General features: G+C 35.3%; 3 protein-coding genes across 3 annotated transcripts; 1 reads left to right on the top strand and 2 right to left on the bottom strand.

Annotated features, from left to right (window-relative positions):
- Positions 1-26: 26 nt before the first annotated feature.
- On the bottom strand, positions 27-2,859 carry LOC110814378 (uncharacterized). Its single transcript, XM_022041814.2, has 4 exons — positions 2,695-2,859; positions 1,711-1,882; positions 560-676; positions 27-433 (listed from the first exon to the last, which is right to left on the bottom strand). The coding sequence occupies exons 1-4, from the start codon at positions 2,805-2,807 to the stop codon at positions 311-313; spliced, it is 525 nt and encodes a 174-aa protein (XP_021897506.1). The 5' UTR covers positions 2,808-2,859; the 3' UTR covers positions 27-310.
- A 172-nt stretch (positions 2,860-3,031) lies between these two features.
- Positions 3,032-11,138, top strand: MSL2 (MSCS-like 2). The gene is made up of 14 exons (XM_088217149.1): positions 3,032-3,188; positions 3,984-4,136; positions 4,236-4,295; positions 4,865-5,031; positions 5,411-5,534; positions 5,617-5,714; positions 5,823-5,936; positions 6,243-6,303; positions 7,060-7,209; positions 7,470-7,580; positions 7,777-7,944; positions 8,032-8,145; positions 8,848-8,904; positions 9,925-11,138. The coding sequence occupies exons 2-14, from the start codon at positions 4,059-4,061 to the stop codon at positions 10,864-10,866; spliced, it is 2,244 nt and encodes a 747-aa protein (XP_088073275.1). The 5' UTR covers positions 3,032-3,188; positions 3,984-4,058; the 3' UTR covers positions 10,867-11,138.
- Positions 11,139-11,515: 377 nt separating this feature from the next.
- On the bottom strand, positions 11,516-16,340 carry LOC110814325 (O-fucosyltransferase family protein). The gene is made up of 10 exons (XM_088217150.1): positions 15,764-16,340; positions 14,876-14,938; positions 14,708-14,789; positions 14,472-14,542; positions 14,276-14,364; positions 13,985-14,188; positions 13,355-13,616; positions 12,787-13,014; positions 12,496-12,693; positions 11,516-11,997 (listed from the first exon to the last, which is right to left on the bottom strand). The coding sequence occupies exons 1-10, from the start codon at positions 15,899-15,901 to the stop codon at positions 11,788-11,790; spliced, it is 1,545 nt and encodes a 514-aa protein (XP_088073276.1). The 5' UTR covers positions 15,902-16,340; the 3' UTR covers positions 11,516-11,787.
- Positions 16,341-24,975: the final 8,635 nt, after the last annotated feature.

The following is a 24,975-nucleotide window of genomic DNA, read 5'->3' as shown; positions in this document are numbered from 1 at the left end:
CAATAAGATTTTTCACAAAGCAGGGCTCAACACAAATTAAGTTTCATGTAGAAAGTGCTAATTCAGAAGTTCTGGTGCCATAGAGGAAATCTGGATAGAAGTCTGTCGGGTACAGTAGGAAGTATTTTCTCCTGTGAGTCATTACCAATTGACCAAGTTATCAGGTGCAACTGTATTAGTAAATGAAACAATTGAGTGACACTTAATCTAGTGCATATAAGTTCTAGGAATCAAGAGCTCAATTTCTGTGTTTCCTCACTCAGATTGATGCTAACAGTTTGCGCCATGGTTTTGTCATCAAGGAGAACTCTTAGTTCCTCTTGACCCTACGAGGTGATTCGGACTTCTGAGAAAATTCCAACAATCCCTGCCTCAAAGCTCCAAGGTTTACCCCATTACTGACATATATGCTTGTCACTCCCATCTTTGATACCTGCAAACGTCATATCCAGTTCGAGACACGAATTATTCTTTTTTAGTACAGGAGCTTGAACGTTTTTTATGCTCCACAGAGCATGAGATCACTAGAAAATGGAGTTGAATTGTGAAGCAACTTTACCGCCTGAATATTCCTGTCCTCGTCATCAAAGAAGAGCATTGAATTAAAAGGTATGCCGGTTCTTCTGTGAATCCTCTGGAAATGCTCAGTCTTGTGAGTCCAGCTGGAAAAGATCTCCTGCATGTGACAATAGTTAAACTAGTTAATCTAATGGGAAAAAGAAACAACTCAGCTAAAATTGAAGTAATACTTTTGTGAAAAAAAAATAACCTCACATAATTAGGAAACTCAAATCTCCTCGAAAGTTTTTTAGGGTATGTTTACCTTTTATGTTTATGTTGAAATTTTATAGAATATTTAGTTTAAGCATGAAACATGAAAAAATAAAATTTTAAATAAATGTTAACTAAAACTAAAATAATCTATTTCGATTTGGAAATTTAAGTAGAGCAGAAAACAATATGAGGATGACGACTCTGTGAAGGCTCAACAAAAATGCCTGGGTAAATCTCATATCTCATTCTAGCAAGATCCTGCATGATGTAAGTTTCATGAATTAGGATTCATAAGAGCACTATGGCAAACTACAAAGATTTTCCAAGGATTGTGCGTTGAGGTTTTCCACCAACAAGCCTTGACCAATATTATTAACGTGTAAACAGGGAAGATCTAGGTTGATACTGTCTTTAGTTGCCACAAACTTTCCTGTGTGGAGTATCATAGTGCATGGGACTAGTCAAATTTCTGGCTACAAGTCTTCATGGCATTAATCCAACCAAGTCACTACTGCGGCCATTAACCTCAGGTTGGGTGGTGAAAATGAGTTTTAAAAGAAAAGTTGGTTTCATTTCTCTGGTCCCTATCTTCAAAAACCATGTGAGGTATCCAAAAGAAAATTTTATTTGTTCCAAACATGTAATTAAGTGAAAAAATACTTATCACCTTCAGTTGCAAATACTCTGCAGAAGGTATACTCCTTGAGCATAATCCTTATGCAAAGGTGTGGCTGACACCAAAATTTGATTTTTACAATTTAATGCCATCTCATATGTTAGTGCACTCATTCTGTTATATCTAATATTTTGTTATCTGAGAACACCAGAGATATTGCAATGAGAGAAAGCTCGAATGCACCAGAGTGTAGAGGCAATAAATAAATAAATAAAAGTAGAAAAGGAAGAGGCAGAGAAAACAATTCCTAATTGACTCACCTCAGCTACAAACATTGATTTAATTCCCAAATTTTCAAGAAAAGTTCTTGCTATCTCAGGTGTTGGTGATCGAGAAGCAATAGCTACATCAATCTGCTTTTCCTTCAATGCATATAATATACCTTTAGCTTGTTGATACAAATACGGAGTGCTATCCTCAAAGCAGCACTCACTGGCAAGGAACCAGGAAAGATAATCAGATGCCTTCGCAGTCATAGCCAAAAGGAATTTCCAAAGAAGCCATTACCAAGTAGGTAAATGACAGATTACAGATAGATATGCTTTCTCACTGATCCTTTATGAAAACCAGCTTCTCAGTAATAATAAGTACAGAAAACTAAAATGGCAGATTACTACAAATCTGTACCTGTATAGTGTTATGTTGAATATGACAATAAATTGAAATAGCTGAAGCCCCAAAAATTCTAAAGACTTGAAAGAATAATAATCTCGAATAATTTATGAGCATTGTGAAAAACAGAAAATTGAAATTACATTACCAGAAAGTGTCTTTTATAGAATAAGAAATCTTACTTTCCTTTTAAAGTTTTTTTGAAAAACCCAAAAGAAATAATAAACTTTCCTTTTCTTAAAGACTTGTACTTTCCTGCAACTCATTCCAATTCAGGCTTAATTCAAAACTTGTTGGACCAGTAACTAAATCACTTTCTCTTCCCCTCATCGTCGTGATTCTGGATTTAAGATTCCAAATTTTCTTTTATATCCCAATGAATTCTCGTTAACCAGTCAGAAAAATGGATAACAAGTTGATAATCACAACAAGATCCATAATGCATACAAACTGGAGCCTGATTAAGTGTACTACCAATCAACAAGCTACAAATATAATCTCCAGAATCCACAAAGTGAAAACAAGGAATTTCATATCGCTTCAAATCCCAAAATGACATTAATCTACTTTCGAAGGGAAGTTTCAGAGTTTCGAACGAAGAATCAGAGTGAAGAAACTAGAAGGTATCATACCAGTAATAAGGCCAGAGTGTGTAATCGAGATCGAAGACGATCAAACGAGGCAGGCTATGGTATTGCCCTATGATTTGCAGAGCCTCGTTTTTCACCTTCTCGTCGTCTTCCATCTCTCTCCTTGCAAATGCATAGCCTTGGTTGGTTTCTGAACTTCTTTCTTTTTTTGTAGGTTTTTTTTTGTTTAATTTTTAAAAATAAAAAGGGTGTAAAAATAAATTTGTTAATTTAATTTTCGGAAATATGTCTGATAATTAGATGCTAGCGAGCCGCCGTGGAATCTGACGTGGCAGTACACGTGGCAGAATTGGCACCAATAGGAGAAATGAGCGCATGGAATTGATTGAATAGTTCGCGGCACAGGTTAGTACTGCTCATTGTCTCCCTTCTCTATCTGCCTCTCTTTAAAAAAATCAGTCCCAAAAACTGCGAGGAAGCTCTGAAGCCTGAAAGTCAGAAATTCTCCATCTTCGTCTTCATTTTTCGTTGTTGAGGTAATATCTTCCGTTGCTTTTAATGCATCGTTAATGTTATTTAATTTGATTCCCGTTTTCCGCTTAGAGCTTTCTCAATCTCTGGCGTAATTTTCGTTTCAGTTCCTGTTTTTTCTGGTTTAATTTCAGAGTTTGGTGATTTCTCCTTACAACTTTTCCTAGTTGTAATTTTTGGTTTTTCTGTTATCGAAATTTCGAGCTGATAGAATTGAATTACTTACTTTCCTATAATCTTAGGGTTTCACTTTTTAGAAAAGAACAAAGTCGGATATTTGTGTATGTTTAACTGTATGATTTGGTCCGTTTACGTGGTGCAACTGAGATTAAATGTTATACGACGGCCATAAAGAACATAGCACTACTAAGTTTAGTTCAGGTTCTGATTACTAAGGGCTTGATACCATAATAGATTTCCAAGGGATTACGTAATCCATAAGTGGAGAAGAAAGAGTGAATTTTGATATTGTAAATGGAAATGGGTAATCAGAGCTGTTTGGATAAGACCTTGCCGAAATCTGGTGTGTCTCTGCTCTTGGATTCTTTCCAGTTGGCAAGGTCTTTTGGGTTTCCCTGCTTTTTCTGGAAAAATATCACATTGATTGATTTTCTTGGTCTTGAATTAGTTATGTAGTTCTTATTTATCTTGTCAACTAGTGTAATTAGTATAATTTTCTGTTGTTGTTTATGTTTTTTGCTTTTTGGTAGCAGCTAAATTGCTTCATTTTTAGGGTCGTTGAGTTGTGATGTAGTTGAAACTTTCTTGTTTTGTTTTCTAATATATATTTTGGCTTATAGCTTACCTGGAGCTATAAAGCGTTATGATTGTATGCTACTAGTGCGGTTGTCTGGTGAATCATTTCCCGTTGAACAATGTCTCTTACTGGTTCATTGCAACTGTCTCATGAATTGGGACTTTGCAGGAACCAGAGGTGCAAACAACAATTAAAGGTGCAAGCTTACTTCCAATTTCTTTGAATTTGCTGTACCATTTCATAATTTTCCTTTTCACAAATCTCATTGATATTCTTGAACTCAATTGTCTCCCAGAATGTTATGGTAAGAGGCAAGTTGCACTTATTGAGTGCCACCCTTTCATCGCGTGTTTCGGTATGATCTTTACCCTTTTATTTTTGTGTACAGGCTGGCAGTGCACTCAGGAACACATTTATTCTGTACTAGTTTCTATAACATTCTTTGTCTGTCATGATATTCATGAAGGATTGGAAGATCAGCTCATCTTATGTGCATTTATGTTTGGACATTACCATTGCATCCAGATGTGATAATTTCCGACCAGAGCTTCTGACTATGATTTTTCAGCTTCTTGTTGGTTTCTTCTTAAATTCTTAGATGTTGGTGCATTTTTTTTTTAATTTCTGAAATAAAATATGATATACTCTTGTTGTTTATCTGTGAGTTACATGTTTGTGTTCCATCCCTTTACTTCTATTTGTTTTGTTTTTGCATTATATTCATTGTTGATTTTATGTTAAAAAAAAAACAAAATTTCCTTGTTATTGTACTTTGTTAGAGTGATTCGTTTCTATGCTTTAAAAGACAAATCTTATGGTGTCTTGACTTGTTATCTAATAATTGAAATAATGTCCATGCTCTTTCTCGAAGTGAATATTGGTAGTAAAACTTGAATGATGATTGGAGTATCTTTCGTCCTTTAGTTTTACCACCAGGATTCTTGGAGTCTATATCTGTCTGGCTATTTGAACAGACCAGTAAATCTTAGACCACACAGAAGCAACTATGCCTTGAGACGATCTTCTTTTACGTTAGCTGCCAAAGCATTTGAACTTCCTGCTGTGAAAGCTGCTTCCGTGGCACTGACAAGGTAAATTTCTTAGGCTTCATAAACTCACTGCAGTGTCATAGACTTCACTTTTTATATAGAAAAAAAAAAAACATCACAAAGAGAAGAAAAAACCATACACAATTGTAAATTTTTTTTTAATTCTTATTTATGTTTAATCTGCAATTATGACTGAAAGTTACCAGAATGATATTATTTGACCTCATGGTATGTGCTACCATGTTCCTTGATATGGTGAATTGTGGCCACTGAATAAGCTTCTTTGAAGATAAATTGTGTCAGTAGGTTGTTTTATCTTCAACTGATGACAGATATGCCGAATTTACTTGTATGCTTGTAGTTTAAAAAAATATATGTTTTTTTATATTTTACAAATGCCAGGTGTTATTCATGCATGCAGGTCATGTAATGTTTTACAAGGTTCCCCTCTCATTCTTAAGTTGGTTCCAGCTGTTGGAATTCTTATTTTTGCAGTATGGGGTCTAGCACCAGTTGTGCGTCAGACCAGGACTCTGCTACTCAATGTATGTGCTCTCTTTTTAAGTTAAAAATAAATTGTTGTTTATTGCAGTAAAAGCATTATCTATAATCTAAATCGTCCTGCAGAAGAATGACAACAATTGGAAAAAGAGTAGCACATACTATGTTATGACATCTTATATTCAACCTATCCTGCTCTGGACTGGAGCATTACTTATTTGCAGGTATCTTTATCATGGTGTTGTCAAATTGCAAAAGATGTAACTATCCTGATCCAATTCTATTTTGAGCGGTCCTATTGGTATAATACACCAGCATGATTTTCTTTGTAGAGCACTGGATCCTGTTGTCCTTCCTACAGAAGCTAGCCAGATTGTGAAACAACGTCTTTTGAATTTTGTAAGATCATTATCAACTGTGCTGGCGTTTGCTTATTGTTTATCAAGGTAAGTCTGCAGTCTTCCTCAAACTGCTCAATAAGGCCATTGCTTGAGCTTTAACAGGACAAGATCCCCATCCATTGATCCTTGTGAATATATTTTATTTCTGATTAAGAAAAAAAAATGCTATTGATTGACTGGTAGGGCCAAATGACCTTATTATGCTCGAGCACTTTGCAGACCCCAACTAGCTTTAGAAGAGCTCAACTTCATGCCAATTTCCTCTTTCTTAACATTTAAGATATTTTTCATTTTTTCCTCTGAAAAAAGATGTTTCCGCTAACCCAAAACATGTATAAATCCTTTGTGCAGTGTCATTCAGCAAGCACAGAAATTCTTCACGGAGACAAGTGATCCAAGTGAGGCAAGAAATGTATGTGCTAAAACTAGAACATTCTGAAATTACTTTGTTTTTCAGTTTTCGATTTATATTTGCACTTATCAGTATCCAAATGAAGAGAATTATGAAAAGGAAAAAAAAAGGTAGTTTCAGTAATTTGAGTTGAGCACTGTCTGTTCTTTTGGTTACTGGTCCATCCTGTCTGTGCATCTGCCATTCCTTCGTGTCTTTCGCCTTTGCATATAGTCATTCAACTGAAATGCTACAAAAGTAGCTGTAGGTATTGGTTTATTTTCTATGCACATGCAAGATATGGGTTGTATCATCTTTGCTACATTTGCATTTTGCAGTTTTTTTATTATGCATTAAAACAGACTACCATTCTTTCAATCATCTCAAAATTTCTTTCATACAAGGTTCAGGTGCATGCGAACTGTCAAGTATGACACTTCATATTCTGTTTTGCAACTATGAGGCCATGATTAGATGTAAGATATTTAGAAGCAACATGGTTTTGTTTTCATGGTCATCCACTCTATGTTTCCTCTTTTCTGGAGGATAGCTTATCCTCTTCTCCGTTGTATTTTCCATTTTTCTTCATATATATATATATATATATATTTTTTTATAAAAGAAATTATCTGATGAACTATCCATTGTCTGCACTTCTATTAGAGAGACGCTCACCTATCATTCTTGTTTTATCTTTTTCTTTTTGTGGTTAGCAAAATTGTGAATTTATCATGTTCATTGCATTTTTATTTTCTCTTTTTACCATTTTCTGGTCAGATGGGCTTCCAATTTGCAGGTAGAGCTGTCTACTCGGCAGTATGGGTTGCTGCTGTTTCACTATTCATGGAGTTATTAGGTTTCTCCACCCAGAAGTGGCTAACTGCTGGAGGTCTTGGAACTGTATTGCTTACTCTTGCTGGCCGTGAGGTGTGATGGATTATGTTAACAACTTAATTCATTTCGAATTTTAGTTCCTATGGGCCTTATATTGGTGGAATCATGTTTACATGGAGTATAGAAATTACCTTATTTTTCCCCTTAGCATTCAGAAAAATATAGCTGGCATCACGTTTACATGGCCTATGTGAATTACCTTAATTTTTCCCTTTGGATAAAATATTTCATGCCTAACTTCTTTGAAGATTATATATATGTTCTTTTTTCCCACAAAGCTTGTGTTGTTTCAGATATTCACAAACTTCCTTTCAAGTATAATGATCCATGCAACTCGGCCTTTCGTTTTGAATGAATGGATTCAAACTAAGATTGAAGGCTATGAGGTTTCTGGTACTGTGGAGGTTAGTATTTGAGAATGTTCCTCTTAGGGAAAGGGAAAGAAAGATACACCTGGCTATGCTTTCTGGGTTATTCTTTTAAATGAATATCACTTAGGTTTAATATTGTTTAATTGACTTTTCTGTTACATCAAAAATAGCAAGATAATTCATTGGAGGACTTTCTAATTAGAGAGTTGCTATTTCTTATCATGTACAGCACGTCGGTTGGTGGTCACCAACAATCATACGAGGTGAAGATCGTGAAGCAGTTCACATTCCAAACCACAAGTTCACTGTAAATGTTGTTAGAAATCTCAGTCAAAAAACCCATTGGCGCATTAAAACCCACCTGGCCATTAGTCACTTGGATGTTAATAAAATCAATGTGAGTTACATAGCCTGTTTGTTCTTCATTAGTTGCGCTTGGATTTCGTATAGTGGAACTAAGTTATTTTATACCTCCTCCATACAGAATATTGTTGCTGACATGCGGAAGGTATTGGCCAAGAATCCACAAGTTGAGCAACAGAAGTTGCATAGGAGAGTATTCTTGGAGAACATAAATCCTGAAAATCAGGCTCTTCTGGTTAGAACTTAATCTCTTTAAGCAATCGTTGTCTTCATCTTGAGTTATTGATCATTTCATATATATAACAAATTGGGTAGGTTGAGTTTAAGAAAAATTTGAGCGTCAACTCCATTAGGGTAGTGAGTAAGAAAAACGAACTTAAGAAGTCTTTTATCCCTCAGCGGTTCCCTAAAAGAAATTGTAGGGTCCTTGGTAGTGGGGTTTTGTGGTGAAGGATCTCAAATCCACCCTAGTTCATTTTTGTTGCATCTAGTCTTGCAAGTGCAGGTCGTAAGTCCTTAAATTTATAGTGTAGAGTATATGTCCAGCTGTCTATTTATTAAATGACACATTCTTGGAAGAACTGCTTTGCCATACTGCTTTTTTTGCCCTTCATTTACACGCCTGCTCAGTATTGTCTTTTTTCATTAATATACAATATAACTGATAAGAAGCTTCTTGTTCTTGGGATGGAAAAGAGCCTAAGGTCTGCCAAGTTCACTGCATGAATATATTACAATGTATAATATGCCAAAGTTAGAAAGAGAGAGTATGTCTCTATAATGTACAATGAGGCAGTAGGGCTGTTGATCTCCTAGATATTTGGATTTACTCAATAAATAATTGTTAGAATACTTGCAAATTAGGATGAATGCTTATGGATATGTTTTATTAGGTTTACACTTTTGATGTCCTAATTGTTATATATGTATGTTGCAGATATTGATCTCCTGTTTTGTGAAGACCTCACATTTTGAGGAATATCTATGTGTCAAGGTGAGAAAATTTCTTCCAGTAACTCCTACGACAAAGAATTTAATTTGTCTCTTTAAAATGTTATTTGTATATATGAGCATACTTGGACAAGAACGATAATGCAATTCATTCTTATCTTTTAATTTGTTACAGAAAATTGAGTTCTGAATTGTCTTATATCTGGTCTCTTTCCATAGATTCCCCTTTCTCTGGATGTAGATTCCTTGAGAGGATTACGTGTGGTAAAACATCCAAATGCAACAGTGTATTGTAATTGGTTATTCTCAAGTCCTGTTAACATCTGTATTTTCTTTTAGGTTATGTTCGGACTAAATCTAAAATTTTTGTAGAATCTGTTTATAGAACCACACTTGTTCAATTAGGAAATGATATAAATTCTATTAGAAGATAGGTAAAAGATGACCTTATATGGAACTCCAAGCGGAATTGGCAAGATGTATCAAGTAGAATTGAGGATGCATTTTACCATTTTCACTTTAAATCCCATATGCAGTCGATTTTTTCTTCTAATAGAATTTATATCTTTTCCAAATCGAACTACGAGTGGATTTGCAAATAGATTCTATAATATTTTTTGAATTTATTCCAAACATAATTTCCATCTGATCTACATAAGTGAAACATCTACGTGAAACTTGCTATGTGAGATTTGTTATATGGCCTTTGACTATTGGTACATCCTAAAATCTGTCAGTACAATCGGAAACGAACCTTCCAGACTTACAAGACATGCACAACACATGATAGAAGGTTTATAAATCCCCTTTGCAGCTTGGATTGTCAGGAGTTTCTGTAAAGCATCTGAAGCCTAGCTGAAGGCACTGTCAGAAATCATCTGAATTCATATAAGCTATATACCTTCAGTGAATTACTTTTTAATATATTACATGGGTTTCAAGCTTTTCATTTGGCACCCAAAGTCATTGGCCATAACTGTTCTCTTTCATCATGAGCAAATTTTTTACATTCTACTTTGAAAAGGCCTGCTTATAGTGAGTAACAATGTTATGGTTAAAACAGGAAGCTATATTGCTGGATCTTCTTAGAGTGATCAGCCACCACCGTGCCCGCCTTGCTACACCTATCCGTACAGTGCAAAAGATATACAGTGATGCCGACTTGGAAAATATCCCGTTTGCTGATTCTATCTATAACTCTGGAGGAGTGGCATCTAAACGTCCTTTGTTATTGATAGAACCCCCTTACAGAATAAACGGAGAAGAAAAAGTAAAAGCTCAAAATCGGTCATCACGAACTGGAGAGCAAGATAGCAAGACCACAGGGAGGCCTACACCTGACGCAAAGGCATCAAAGTCTGATTCCAAGTCCAAAGAAACATCAGCAGATGACCCCAAGGCAGATGCCAACACTGGAGAAACACTTCAAAAGTCTGAAATCAAGGACTCTTCGGCTTCAGCAGCATCTATATCTGATAACAAGATAGGTGAAAAGGTAATAGCAAAATCAACATCAAAATCTGCCCCCAGGACAGATGCCAAGGTCGCAGTTGCTGAAACATCACCTTCTGACCATAAAACACAGGATGCTGTTTCAGTTAATTCAACCCAAAACAAGAGTACCTCCGACAAGAAGCAACAAAAAATTGCGAATCTAGGGAGCATCGGACAGAATGCTTCTACAGTTTCTGCAATTGGAACTGGTATTGAGAAAGCAGTTGGGGTATCAGAATCATCCCAACCAAAACAGGATGGGGTGTTGGAATCGTCCCAACCAAAGCAGGACGGTGACAGGTTATCAAGACCTGCCTTAGAGGAAAATATTGTGCTGGGTGTTGCTCTGGAAGGCTCAAAAAGAACCCTCCCACTTGATGAAGAGATGGATTCCCTTCCAACTCCGGCAGATGCAAAAGAATTGGCAGCAAGCCGAAATGGAAATGGGTCTCTAACGGCTGAGAAGGATAAAAAAGAAGGTATACTTAAGGCAACTCCTAACGACCAGTGAGATCAGCTTCGGTTATCTGCACACGAACCTCTCTGTTGTGAATTGCTAATTTTTACTTGACATCAAATTGAAGTCTAGTTTCTCATTCTCTTCTCATAGTCAGGCAGCAGCACAGCAAGCACTTTTTTTAGCTCTGAATTGCTGCTTGGTAAATTGTTACAGCAGATCCAAGGCCTCAAGGCTAGTATTATATGTAACTGATCTACACATGTTCTTGAGCAGTTTAGTCTCTGTATCTTCCATAGAGAAAAAAGAAAAGTTTCTCTGTTCAACATTTTTGGTCAGTGCAATTTTATTAGGCCTAGCATATGAAGAAACCATATTTAATTAGACCTGCCATCTCTAGATATAATTTTTCTCAAAATCAGACTCGTGGTTGTTTTTTGACCAGAAAGTTCAGTGAATTCTAAGAATTACCCCAAATTCTAAACTATTATGAAGAGTTGGTCATATTTTCCTATCTGAGTGGAAACTAAGAGCTGATTGAAACTATATATAATCATCGCATACAATTTATATTCAATTTTAAATTTTAACCTTCACCACCCAAATTGTTAATTCCATCCTCCTATACACAGACGTTGCATTCCATAAATAAAAATGGAAGAAGTACAATTATCAAACTATGAGTATACGTGACAACAATGCCTTCTGTCTAACAAATAAAAATGCAGTCGCATAAATCTTGAGATATTTTTGACAAATCAATCTCATATTCTCCATCCGTACTTCCACTCTGCTTCAATACACTAACAATGCTACAGAAATTGTTACAACAATGGAGACATGGGATTGCCGTTTATTTATTATAGTATCGTATTATCAACCGCAAACACGTGCACACAATCAATTGAAAACTAATCTCATATGCTCTGAATCTAAGTATATTATAGTCGTCTTAAACACTGCACATGCAATCCCTTAAACACCGCACATGCAATCCGGAGCAGGATACGTGTAAAGGGATTGTTTTGGCTTCCTTAACCTGATCAGCCCTTGTCTACTTTCATGCCCTTCAACAACTGCTCGCTGAAACTCGCTCCAAGTAATGCTTTTGTTCAGGAAGAGTTGCCCCGATAAGGCCATATTTGGCCTTATTGTCTTCAAGTTTTCGTAAGTTCGATGTCCCACCTGTTGAAATCACAACCGTTTTAGGCATGCAAACAAATGCATATACATCGTCTCATCAGAGGCACTTTTATTAGCAATAATGAGTTACTTCAATAGCCTATATCGTTCCCTTTGTCCCATCACCAAGAAAAGGCCATAAAGGTGAATAAATTGTTTTTCAACATTCTAAGTTACGTCAGTTCATCTTTAGTCTTTTATTCTCCAAGCCACAAATCCTAAATAATTTTGATGAAAGTCAGATGAAAATTTTTTTCTTGTTGCTATATGATTTTCAAATCCCATCTTCTCACTGGCAGCACAAACCAAATGTTGCCTGCAGCCAGCATAAATCATCATAAAAGTTTCAATTCAATAGAGTTGAACCTCAATAATTTAAGGCTCAACCAACTGAAGCAAAATTAATATATAGCCAAAGAAGAATTTAACCTGTTAGTAAGATATTACTACGATCCTCTAGATGCATTTCAAGGTTCAAAACTATCAGCCTAAGGTACTTACCAATGCATTGTGCATATTTCCTGGAGAAGCAGAGACAAAGATATCACTGTGCATGCCAACATAGTAGTCAACTGCAGCTAGCAAAGAAGCTTTTCCTTTGATGCGGGCACGTTCCTCCGAAGAGGCAAGGCTCTTTTTGTCCTCCATTAGTGGAAACAATTTTCTTAAAGTTGAAATTCTAGCTTCCCCTCCATACACCTAAGAAACATAGTCATTCAGTCAGTCGAAGTTATTGCAGGAAACAGAAGCATACAGCTTGTATTTATTAAACTCAGTTGTCAGTCTAAATACCTTGTGAGAGGCAAGATAAAGGCGAGTACAGTTGTCAAAACCCAGGGCTGCTAGGAGCAATCCTATCTCTTCTGGAGTCAGTGGGCAACGCCCCTGACTTCGCAATTCTTCATCAGTGAACTGGGAATTGAGGACCCTTCCTTGCCAAATCATTTGACGGTACTTGGCCAAAGCCAATTTCTCAGATTTGCCCCCACCAAAATCACAAGCTGAATGTGCAGCCATGTCCTACAAATCACACAGTGACAAAAGATTATTATAATGTTAAAATACAACAACTTAAACTGTTTGAAGGCAGATATCATATCAGGCAACTCTTTAACATTGTCGGAAATGACTATTACAAAAAGAATCTTGCAGTCACTTTACTTCCATTGAAAAAAAAAATCTATATGGCACAACAAAATCACGGTCAGATTCTCATGGGACCACGATTAAATAATTGAGAAATGCCTAGATCTATTGACAGGAAAGCAGTAATCAGGTTTCTGATCTCAATTTTCATTTTCTTTCCTTGCACTGAGTTGTAATTCAAGAATCTGAACTCAAGAGGAGAAGTGAGGCATGCCTTATCAAACCGAAGGTGTAGCACAACAAATTTTCCTGCTTTTTTGTCATTTGCATCAGTAGTCTCTTGCAGATAGTCAGTAGATCCACTTTTTCTAGAACCAGATCTGAGGCGGCTGATAAGGGCATCTCCAAGTTCTCTAATGTGAGGAACAAAAACTAGTGCTTGAAAGTTGACTTTACAACGCAACCTCTGAATGTCCATGGGCAAGTTGTCAAAAGATAGACGGTGAGAGAATGGAGAAATTGCAGCAATCCCATAGCTGGACCAAACAAAGCATATTAGCGATCGCAGATATTATAAAATATAAAAACAGATCACAATGTTATCCGGCAGTCCAGAAATGGAACACCCATGAAATCCATCCAGCAGCAACTACTTAACTAAACTAAGTTCCATAGTATCCAAATATTTCCAGGACTTTTTTTTTTTTTTTTTTTTTCTGTTGACAAAAATTTTCAAAGATGTCATACAGAACGCAAAAGTTCAGCCAGATCTATCAAGATGGATAGACAAGGGTGCCATGGGGAAAAAATTATTTTTATCTGGAATAACCTCACAGCATAGAGGTACAACTAGCTCAAAGAACCATCCTACGGAAACACAAAAGAGTAAGGAAAAAAGATCAACCTCTGCAGAACAGGCAACACGTTCTCTAGATACCAATTGGCAGAAGCATGTACAGGTGCTGTTTTAATTCTGGTAGCTCGGATCGCGGTGGCATAATACTCTCTTGTGCTCCATGAGAATTCAGCAGGCAGTTCTTTAACTATAGAAATATCATCCTTCAGTACATTAACAAAGTGATCCACATCAAATATATCCACGAATGAACTGCAAGAAAAAACTAAGGAACATGAGTGTGCGCATTCCTCAAAACTATGAAAAATTATGATAATAAGTTGCTTCAACTAAAAGTACCTTGAATCTTGCCATACAGGATTCACTTCAAGATAGGGGATCACAAGAGTTGCATTCAGTATCTTAGCAACTGCAACTGCATCGCATATCTGATAAACAGAACAACTCAACATATGAGTGATTGGCTAAAATCTTAAGAACATCTTACTGCAAATATTTAATTAACAAGAATTATAAAAATATCTCATGTACTTACCCCCATTCTCTGCTGGTTTAAACCCCCATCTAGAAATACCTGCAGGTATCCCTCAGATTTCTCTGGTACTGCTGCTTGCAAAAAATGAATAAGTCAGTCAAAGAAAAACAAGATCCTTGAAACCAGAATAGGATGTATATATGTATGCACAATGATTTCAAGTTTCACTGTTTGTCCAGATTAACAAAGTTTTTCTTTTTTTTCACAGATCAAACCCATAGGGTAGTCTCACTTACAGGAGGCATCTTTAGACTGGACGAATGGTCTCCATCCTTGGTCAGCCAAAGGCATCCAGAGATCAGACTGCTCTGAATCTGACTGAATAAGAAACAGAACACAGATGAATTCAGTGCACAAGAAATTCATGAGGAAGGAAAAAAGAGGGGGCAAAGAATGCTACTCACACTTTGACGATGTAAAGCGCTCTTAAGAAGTGGCAAGTGCCTAGGTTTAGGAGTATTCCATTCCTGAAGCAGAAATCATTTATCAAATCATTTAGCTGATACCAAGTAAACCCATTTCACAAAACACGTCCTAAGAAAAATAACATGGCTACAGGCATGTGTTTGCTTGAATTTCTAGACTCACATCCCAATTTACTTTAACCCAGACACGTGTTATTCATGTATATAAGCAGAAGTTATCTTAGAGTACCGGTTTCCTATTTTTCCAAGGAGCAAAATAACAAAAGAGCTTCCCTTACAATAACTCTCACCATTCACCAAACCTGATCTTATCAACTCATAGTTGACTGTAACTCCTGTGGTAGTTACCTACCCAACAATGGCGCTTATACAATTCTATCCAATTTAGATGTTGACATGTGACAATATGACACCAAGAAAATCAAGATAAACCTTACTCTCTATCTTTGGTAACCTTCTACACTTTAGTATCTGGCCTTTCCGATTTTCAACTTTCCATAAACCAGCTGCTAACTAATAAAATATATAAAAGAACAAACAATACCATAAAATTAAAGTCTACGTATTAACCAAGTTTCTAATTTTGACAAACATTTCTGTAAATAGTTACTCTAGAGATTAATAAATAAATTTTCGCCAAAAGTTGGGATTAATTCCCATCAACATTTCCCAAACAGAAAATGCCCATTAACACAGACATCCAAAAATCAAAAAAGAAACTAACTTCCATGGAGAATCTATGCCGATGCCATTTTCCATCAAAGCGAAATAAAGCAGAAACTTCCCAGTTTTTCTCAGCCGAAAACGACAAGATAAAACAAAAAGTAAACCGCTAGAAAACAGAGACAAACAGAGTCAAAAACTTACCGAGAACAAGGAAGGCGAAGCATGGCTGAAGGGAGTAAACAAACAAGGCAAGAAAACAGGAAACAGAATAAGAAAAAGCCCAGCAAGAGCTCCTCTTCTTTGAGTCTGAAAGACAAAGCTCTGGTACTGAACCTTCATTTTCCCGAAGCTGAAACCCAGATCCAGCTCTGAGTACCTACCTCTCAGTCTCGTCAATTGACAATGAAACTCAAACAACTACGAAGAAGATAAGAATGTCACTGAATGAAAGAAAGAAAGAAGAAGAAACTCATCACCACCTCCACCCACCAAAAACAACAACCGCAATCACATGAATCTCTTTGTTTCCTCTCTCCTTTCTCTTTCTCTCTCTCTCTCTCTCTCTCTCTCTCTCTCTCTCTCTCGACACTTTTCACTCCTTTTCTAGCCTCAATATATCGTGTGAGAGATACACTGAGAGAGAGGGTTAAGGCATCTCACATGGACACCTGTACGATTACGCGTGTCGTTTTCCTGGGACCAGACCGTGAGAGAGAGAGAGAGAAAGAGAGAGATCGGTGAAGAAAGCTAAAAGATTAAAAGGAAAAAAAAAATGGCATCTCGCACACTGACCACGGTTTTCCTTTTGCTGTGCAAATTCTTTGTTTTGTCTTGTTGCGTCTGTTTTTCTTTCTTTTTTTTTTTTTTTTTTTACAGTGGGTTTTTGTGCAGTATAGATATGATTAGGGTTTGAGATTTAGTATGACCGTTGGAGGAAGGAGCACACTTAGTGAAAAGTGACGTCATCTTCATCTTCTTCCCTTTTTCCATGAAAGCTTGTTTTTTTTACCCAGCACCGACAGTCGTATGTCTGGTAGATGACAGGGAGAGATTCTCCCTCTTTCTGGGTCCCGTTGAGATGGGAAAAATCTATTGCTTCTGTTCAATGACGTGATTTACTCTTAATTAGTAATTAACGAATTTGTTTATCATTATATTTATGTTTAATTAACTTAATTATTTAATAACATTTATATCTTTTTTAAAAAAAAAAAAATTTATAAAATATTTTAATTTACTTTAATAAACATGTATGGAACCAATGCATACTATTAAATGAGTCTAGTCAACATCCAAGTTTTCTTTGGGTTGCTTCATTAAATTAAAAAATAATCATAAAAATGTCACACAAAGTATATAATAAAATAAAATAAAATAAATTTTATAATAAAACAAGGGTATAAATATAAATAAATAAAAAAATCATTCAAACCACACAAAATTACTAATTCGATAATTTTTTTTTTAAATATAATAATTATATCTGAAAATACAAATAAATAAAATAAAATTTTAAAAATTATTATATCGTATATTAATAAATTATTTTGGTGAATTTAAATTACTAAAATTTATTACAATTAAATATATTTAATTTTTTAAAATTTAGTATTTACAATAAACCCATAATATATTTTTTATGTATTAATATTAACAAAACAAGTCTTTTATTCTAAAAGTTGAGGTACATCATTATGGACCTAAAAAAACGAGGCAAAAGCTAGACTCCATGACTTTCTTATAAAATACACACACACACACACACACACATATATATATATATATATATGTTTTTTTATAGCACTTGTATTTATATGCTTATGAGATGCCATGGTGGTCCAAAATTTCACTTGTTAAATGTTATATATTTTTTAATGTGTTTATTCTTTTCGTGATATGAAATTAAAAGAAGAGGACATAGGTGTAGGGAAGAAAAGGTAGAAAGTGATGATGGGAAATTGAAACTTTAATTAAATCATATCATTAAATTATGCTAAACATAGCCTACGAAAAAGAAGAATTTTAGATAGGTGTTTTTTGTGGGTCATTAAACCAAGCTTTTGTTAAGGTGTCTCAATTATGATAGAAGATTAAAATGTGTTAAGAATGATGTATATAAAATGTTTCAATTAGCTAATTTATTTATAATATATATATATATATATAAAGGTTGATATAATTTTTCTTTACAAAAGGGTATTTTTCAATTTCTTATATATAATCACGATCATATTGTAATATCGAAAGATTATTTTGTATGTGTTTATGTTTATATATATATGTATTGAGAATATATTGTGATTATGTTTTAATAAAATTATAATATCAACTTATTTTTTAAATGATAGTTGTAATTATAAATATGGATGAAAAAATTAAACGGATTATCAGTAATTTTGTTTGAATCTAAATATGGGTTGAATTTAGTTATATTAGATTTAAAAAGTTAATATGTTAAAATCGGTTTTGGATGATGATATGTAGGGTAAAAGACTATTACTTATTATGGCAAGAAAATTCTGAATCGAAAATATTTAGATTAGAAAATTCTTAAATTTTGTCTTATAAACAAGATGAATATTGAGTCGTTTAATTGATATTGATCAATTTTTTTTTTTTTAAAGTATAAGATTATTTTTTACTAAATATTTACAGATTCAATCGCACGATCTTATAATAAACATAAATTATAAGTTTGTTATCACGAATAGTTCTTATAAATGATCGAACTAATGACGTATATAATAACTGAATTCTCGATATAGATATTACATAATTAATTCTCATCATTCAAATACTACGGGTGGAATAATAGCGAATGAACTTAATTTTATTTTGTGTATAGTAAAAAAAAAAAAAATATACATATATATTATGAATAAAATAATAATAATAAATTAATACAATAATAATAAACTAATGAAATTTAGAAAATCTCAAAATAATAATAATAAATATAAAACAATTAAAATAATAATTTTTGTCCTCATATCTAATCAATAATTAACTTACTAGATTAAATGAACCAAACTAATAATTCCATCAAACTAATAGCTACCTATTAAAAAAACAAAAAATTAAATAATATATCCTATTGGATTATGCCATAAACATTAATCAACTTAATCTTAAAAAAAAAAATACGACCATATTAATTTAATATGATTACTTAAATAATAAAATATATATATTACGAAATATTTATTTATCATAATTATAATAATTTATTAAGATAAAATATAAGTTAATAATTATAATGTTGTTAATCATAATTTAATAAATAAAAAATGGGTGATTAGTAGGATCTTAAACCCAACAAAAACCATGGTTAAAATGTAAAAGCTCAAAGCTTAGGAAAATGGAAAGATTGAATTATATTAGCAATAAGCGAAAACAATTAAGAATTTAAGGTTTAAATTCCTTATACGGTAAATCAGAATACCCAATAGGGTTACGGAAATACTCATTTATAGCAGTTTAAAGTAGTGAAATAAATTGTTAAAACAAAACGAAATAAAATCCTATGAAGTTAACCTCCGCTGGACAACTCTGATGGGGTTCGGGAGGTGACCTCTATTCGCAACCCTCTTGCTGTTCGAGATCTGAATTTTGATCTTTTTTATCTGAAATGATTAAATAGGGGAATGAGTTACATTAGTACAGTAAGAATATCACACTTAACACCGATATGAAAAATTAAAGGTTGGTAAAAACTCATAAAACAACTAATAGAGCTATTATTTCTTTTCAAATAAACTTGTTTAACTTAAAAAAACTATTATTTTATACTTACCATTATGAGTTTCCAAAACCGACCTATGAAGACAATACCCGAATAACATTGTGATTTCATATTCAAATGAGCAATAATAACAATTATCTTCTTACCTGCTTACTAGTACCCCTAAGTGTCCATAAGGATCTTGTCTACGTGTTGACCCAATATTCAAGTTATTGATTAACCGGTCGTCTCCATACCTTGTCCGGTAATGGGCGCCAAACATACCACCACTTCAATACCTCATCCGGTATAAGAGTGAATTATTCCTTCCAACCTCTTCTGGTATGAGACTTCTTAGCCATGTTCGACTGAGATAATGCCCACGGTAAAATTTTACTTATATACCGGGTTCGTACACCCTTCTCCAAGATACCTAATAAGTCTTTCATACATAGATTCTCATCATTAATCAATCACCAAATCACATACCAATATCACATTTTGACCAATCAACAGTAAGTCACGTAAATAGACAACACATAAATCAAGAAAACACGATTAAGATATTTATTTGCAAATAAATCAATAGATGAGGACAATATGGGTAGATAAACTAAGTAAACGAGAAAACAATTAAAACCAATTATTTAAAACATATGATATAATAATAAGCATTTTAGGCAGTATATGAGAAAATAAACAACAAGCTAGGACAATTATACACTGACTGGTTCCAGCTCAACTTGTGACTTGTAATTAATTTTAGGATTTTCTAATTTTTACAAAATATAACGTTATTGATTATTAAACTTCAATTTACCATAACAGGAAAAAAGAGTGAGAGATTCTTACTCCGGATCGGTGTTAGAAATAATATACTTTTCACTGTATCTCTTTGCAGTCTCCGAATTTCTTGATTTTTTTTTGCAAAAATTAAAATATATGTCACGTATCATAAAATACCCTAAAAAGTCAAAATAGGTGTTTTTAAACTCTTTCAGCCAATTTAGGGTTCCGTTACGGCTGTGGTGTCATGCTCCGGCACCGGCTCCATCGCCCGCAACTGCAGTTTCTCTTGGCCTGGCTGTTTTCAACCGGTTTTGTATGAAAGCCTGCAAAAAATCAAGTTAGTAGGCCTCTGTTGGTCGGAAAAGGTGAAAATCGAAACCCCACCGGTGGAAGGGTCTCCAGGTGTGGCGGCTCCGCTGTTCATTTTTTGCGGTTGGGGTGTTTCTTCGACTAACTTACATCATAATAAAATGAGGAACACAACGGTAAAAAAATCATGGAAAACTAGAAATAAGAAATGGGAAGGGGCTCATCGGAGAGGGTTTTGGATTTCGGCTGAATTATCACTCATATTTTTTGGCTCACCCATCAACCTTTCAGCTCTGATATGGGCATATGAAGATTCAGAATTAAATTATGAGAGGAGGGGAGGAAAATCGTACATTTTCTGCGTCGGTGGTGGCTCCAGTGCGACGACAACTATGGCCGGTCTCCTTCTCTAGCATCTAATTCACTTTTCGGCTGCCCTTCTTCTTCATCTCTAGTCATCCCTTTGTCGGCTAAGGTTTTGGTTCCCTACGAAGAGGAGTTTAAACACTCATCTCCATTCGATCCAGGCTATCTGTTTGAGTCGATGTGGAGCGAGGAGAACCGTCCGATCGTTGCTTGTTTAAGCCGATCACGTGTGAGCATCAGAGTCATCTATCAATATTAATCTCATCCGTCTGATCGCGTCTGAAGATAAAATAGATCTAAACCGTTTGTGTGTGCGGGACGCGATCTGAACTGTTGGATCACCCAGGCACGCAGATCGCCCACGTGACCTCCCGCATGGAAACGATGTCAGTGTGTCCGCCACACAATGAGTTCTGACTCACTGTTGTTGTTGACGTGGCCGTCTCACGTGGTTAAATTTTTTTTTTTTTTTATGATTTTACCCCATGTTTTGAATTTTGTTTTCAAAAGCATCCCCTTTTATTAACAGTTTCTCTTTTTTTTCCAAAATTATTTTCAATTTTATCCCTAAATCTATTCTTCTCAAAAATTTCACAAAATTAAAATATAATAAAAATTAAATTATTTTAGAGCTAAATTTTTGGGTCCGGGTATTACAACTCTTCCCCCTTAAAAAAAAATTGGTCTCTCAATTTTGTCGCCCTTTTACTAATTAAACAGTTGGGAGTACTAGGCTCTGAAGTCCAATTCTAACTCCCAAGTGGCTTTGTCCTTTGCATGATTCTGCTATAAGACTTTGATGATGGGAATTTTTCTATTGCAAAATTTAGTCTCTCAATTTTGTCGCCCTCTCACTAATTAAACAGTTGGGGGTACTAGGCTTTGAAGTCCAATTCTAACTCCCAAGTGGCCTTGTCTTTTGCATGATTCTGTTATAAGACTTTGATGAAGATAATTTCTCTATTGCGAAACACTCTACTCTTCCGGTCCAAAACACCTACCGGTACCTCCTCATAGGATAAATTCTCCTGGAGTGAAAATGGCTCGTGAGACAGGATATGCAAGAGATCTGAGTTGTACTTATGTAGCATAAATACACGAAATACCAATCTTGTCCAATATCTCAAATGGTCAAATGAACTGGGATTTAATTTTCTTTTATGACTAAACTTATTGATGCCCTTGAATGGGGTGATCTTAAAAAACACCCGATCACATTTATCAAATTTTAAATCTCTTTTTCAGGTGTTCGCATAACTTTTCTGTCTATTTTGAGCTGTCTAGATGTTCTTCATAATTTTAACTATCTTAGCTATGGTCTTTTCTATAAGATCTGAGCCAAACAATTTTCTATCACCCACCTCTTTTAACAAGATCAGCGATCTACAGGGGTTGATCATAATGTTTCATATGAGACCATGTTGATACTTGTTTGGTAATTATTATTATAGGCGAACTCTATGAAGAGCAGGTGGTTATCCCAATGTCCTCCTAAGTTTAAAACACAAGCTCTAAGTATATCATCGAGTGTACGAATTGTTTGTTCTAACTATCTATCTATTTGAGGGTGGAATATTGTGCTGAAAGACAGTTTCATCCTCATTGTTTGTTGAAAAATAGGTAAAAATCGAGAGATGAACTTGAGATCTCTGTCGAATATTACTGTCATTGAAACTCTATGTAACTTGATTATCTCTTGGATATAAATTCTTGCTAGCTTATCTAAGAGGTCTATCATTTTGATGACCAAAAAATGAGAGGACTTAATGATTCGATTAACAATTACCCATATGACATCATGTTCTGAACGTGCCTTAAGCAACTTTGTTACAAAATTCAAGGTGATATGTTCTCATTTCCACTTCAGGATGGGTAATGACTGAAATAGCCCACAAGGGCGTTAGTGTTATGTCTTAACCTATTGACATATATGACACTTGTAGACGAAATCAACAATTTCTTTTTTCATCATGCTTTATCAAAATTGGGGTCGCATATTCTGATACATCTTACTACTTCTGGGATGCATGGTGAACTTTGAGCTATAGACCTCTGTCATAATAATCTTTTTTTAGTTCACTATCATCTGAAACACACATTCTGTCCTAAAACCTGAATAATCCATCACTAGAGACTCAAAATTCTGGATTTACCTCATGTTCTGTATCATTTCTGAGAGCTGCTAGGATGGAATAAGTCAATTAGGCTTTCTTTATTTTCTGAATCAATTTAGGTTAAACAGTTAGATGGGTCAGACATATAACCCTCTTCAAGTCCTAAAGTTGTATATGTTGCGTAACATCTATTACTATACATTTAGAACCATTAAGTGAGCCAATATACCTGTACTTTTTCTACTGACCATGTCACCTACCACATTGACCTTACCTGGGTGATACAAAATCTTACAATCATAGTTCTTGAGGAGCTCTATCTAATTTCTCTTATACATGTTGAGATCATTCTGAGTGAATATATGCTTCAAGCTATTATGATCTGTATAAATCTCAAAATCTCCTCATATAAGTAGTTACACCAGATTTTCAAGGCGTGGATAATAGCAGCAAGTTTTAAGTCGTTGGTGGGATAACTCTTTTCATGACTTTTTAACTGTCTAAACCCATAGGTTATAACCTTTTCATACTGTATCAAAACACAACTCAACTCCAAGTAGAAGACATCACTTATACATTGTGCATCCACCTGTCCCACTCAGCAGAGCCAAAATTAATGTGGTAGTCAAACGCTTCTTGAGTTTCGTAAAGCTCCTTTTGTAGTTCTCATTCCACTCAAACTTGACATTCTTTTTTGTAAGCCGAGTCAAAGGAATGTCTAGGCTAGAAAATCATTCTATAAACCTGCAGTAATAACTTGTCATTCCCAAAAAGTTACGAATCTGCTTAATCAAAGTCAATTTCTCTCAACCAAGTACCGCCTCAACCTTTTTGAGATTTACTGATACCTCATCCTTAGATATTATGTGCCCTAAAAAGGTAGTTTGCTTGTGTCAGAACCCACACTTGTTCAATTAGAAATTTAATACGATAGGGGTTGGGTTGTAAAGATTTTAAAAGGAGGAGAAAAATTAGAAATTTAATAGGAAAAAGGAAATCGATGGTTCAAATTCGTTCTAGAGATCAGACAGCTCTGGGATGCCATATTTAAGCTCCTTTTTTCCTACCTTTTCGAGAGAAGAACCCTAGAGGAAAGAAGGGGGAGGGGAGGTGAAATAAAGGATGGGAGAGGAAAAAAGAAGAGAGATAGCAGTGAAGGAAAGAGAAGAAGAGGAAGAAGAGACGACGGTGAAGGACGAAGAAGAAAAAGAAGATCAGCGCATGCGATCGAAAAGCATCGTGTAATACGCCTTGTGTAAGGGGCAGAGGAAGAGAGAGGAGAAGTAGGATTCGAGCGCTCAAGGAAAAGGTGGTGCTATAAAAGGCCAGAAGTGAAAAATTACTTTGGCTACGAACTCCGATCCGAAGAGAGCTTAGGGAGAAGAGAGATCGCACTAGGATTCTATATCATCTTTGTAATCATGGGTAAGTACAATCTGCTCCTCACAACTCAAATTAAAAGTTATATACTAAATTCTTGGCATGGTACATTAGGAAATAGATCCAATGAGGGGGTGTGTGTGGCTGAAAGGTGGGGATGGGTATATGGCATGGAGTAGGTCAGTGCATGTATTTGGGGTCAGGTAAAGGTCGAGGTGTATGGCCAAGGAAAGGCTGGTGCGTGTGTGTGGCAGTGTACTGCCGAGGTATAAGGCGAAGGGAAGGCCGATGTGCGTGCATGGCTATGTATTGCCAGTGTATTTATGGGGCCAAAAGAGGGTTGGTGTGTGTGTGTGGCTGCCAAATGCTGGTGTCTGTGGCTAAAAGGCCAAGATATGTGTGTGTGGCTGAGTGAAGGCCGTTGTGATGTTATTGTGTGCGTGTGTGGCTAAGTGAGGGCTGTTGGGTTGTGTTAGTGTGTGCGTGTATGTGTATGGCTGAGTGAAGGTTGGTGTGTACATGGGTGATATGGTTTGACTGCGCTAGTAGGATATCAATTAGGGTTGTTACTATTGCATTTTCTACTGGGTCATAGTGAGGAACCGATGTGGATATATTGGGGCTGATGCAGTTGGTATGATTCTGCATGTGTTTAAGATCAAAGTATTTTGTATACAGGTGTAGAGTATTGTATGAATGTCATGGATTGTGGCATATGGGCTAGTTAGGTCTCT

Source organism: Carica papaya, chromosome 4, assembly GCF_054855325.1.
Source record: "Carica papaya isolate Zhongbai chromosome 4, ASM5485532v1, whole genome shotgun sequence".
Classification (NCBI taxonomy): domain Eukaryota; kingdom Viridiplantae; phylum Streptophyta; class Magnoliopsida; order Brassicales; family Caricaceae; genus Carica; species Carica papaya.
This window is presented reverse-complemented; position numbering and strand designations above follow the sequence as displayed.

Coding starts and splice junctions, on each gene's coding strand:
- MSL2 (XM_088217149.1), top strand. CDS start 4,059: ATGTCTCTTACTGGTTCATTGCAACTGTCTCATGAATTGGGACTTTGC. Junction 5,715..5,822: donor GGAGCATTACTTATTTGCAG/GTATCTTTATCA, acceptor TTTTCTTTGTAG/AGCACTGGATCCTGTTGTCC. Junction 8,146..8,847: donor CTGAAAATCAGGCTCTTCTG/GTTAGAACTTAA, acceptor TGTATGTTGCAG/ATATTGATCTCCTGTTTTGT.
- LOC110814325 (XM_088217150.1), bottom strand. CDS start 15,901: ATGAAGGTTCAGTACCAGAGCTTTGTCTTTCAGACTCAAAGAAGAGGA. Junction 14,189..14,275: donor CCTGTATGGCAAGATTCAAG/GTACTTTTAGTT, acceptor TTTTTCTTGCAG/TTCATTCGTGGATATATTTG. Junction 13,015..13,354: donor TACACCTTCGGTTTGATAAG/GCATGCCTCACT, acceptor TGTGATTTGTAG/GACATGGCTGCACATTCAGC.
- LOC110814378 (XM_022041814.2), bottom strand. CDS start 2,807: ATGGAAGACGACGAGAAGGTGAAAAACGAGGCTCTGCAAATCATAGGG. Junction 677..1,710: donor AATCAATGTTTGTAGCTGAG/GTGAGTCAATTA, acceptor TGTCACATGCAG/GAGATCTTTTCCAGCTGGAC. Junction 434..559: donor AGGACAGGAATATTCAGGCG/GTAAAGTTGCTT, acceptor TGACGTTTGCAG/GTATCAAAGATGGGAGTGAC.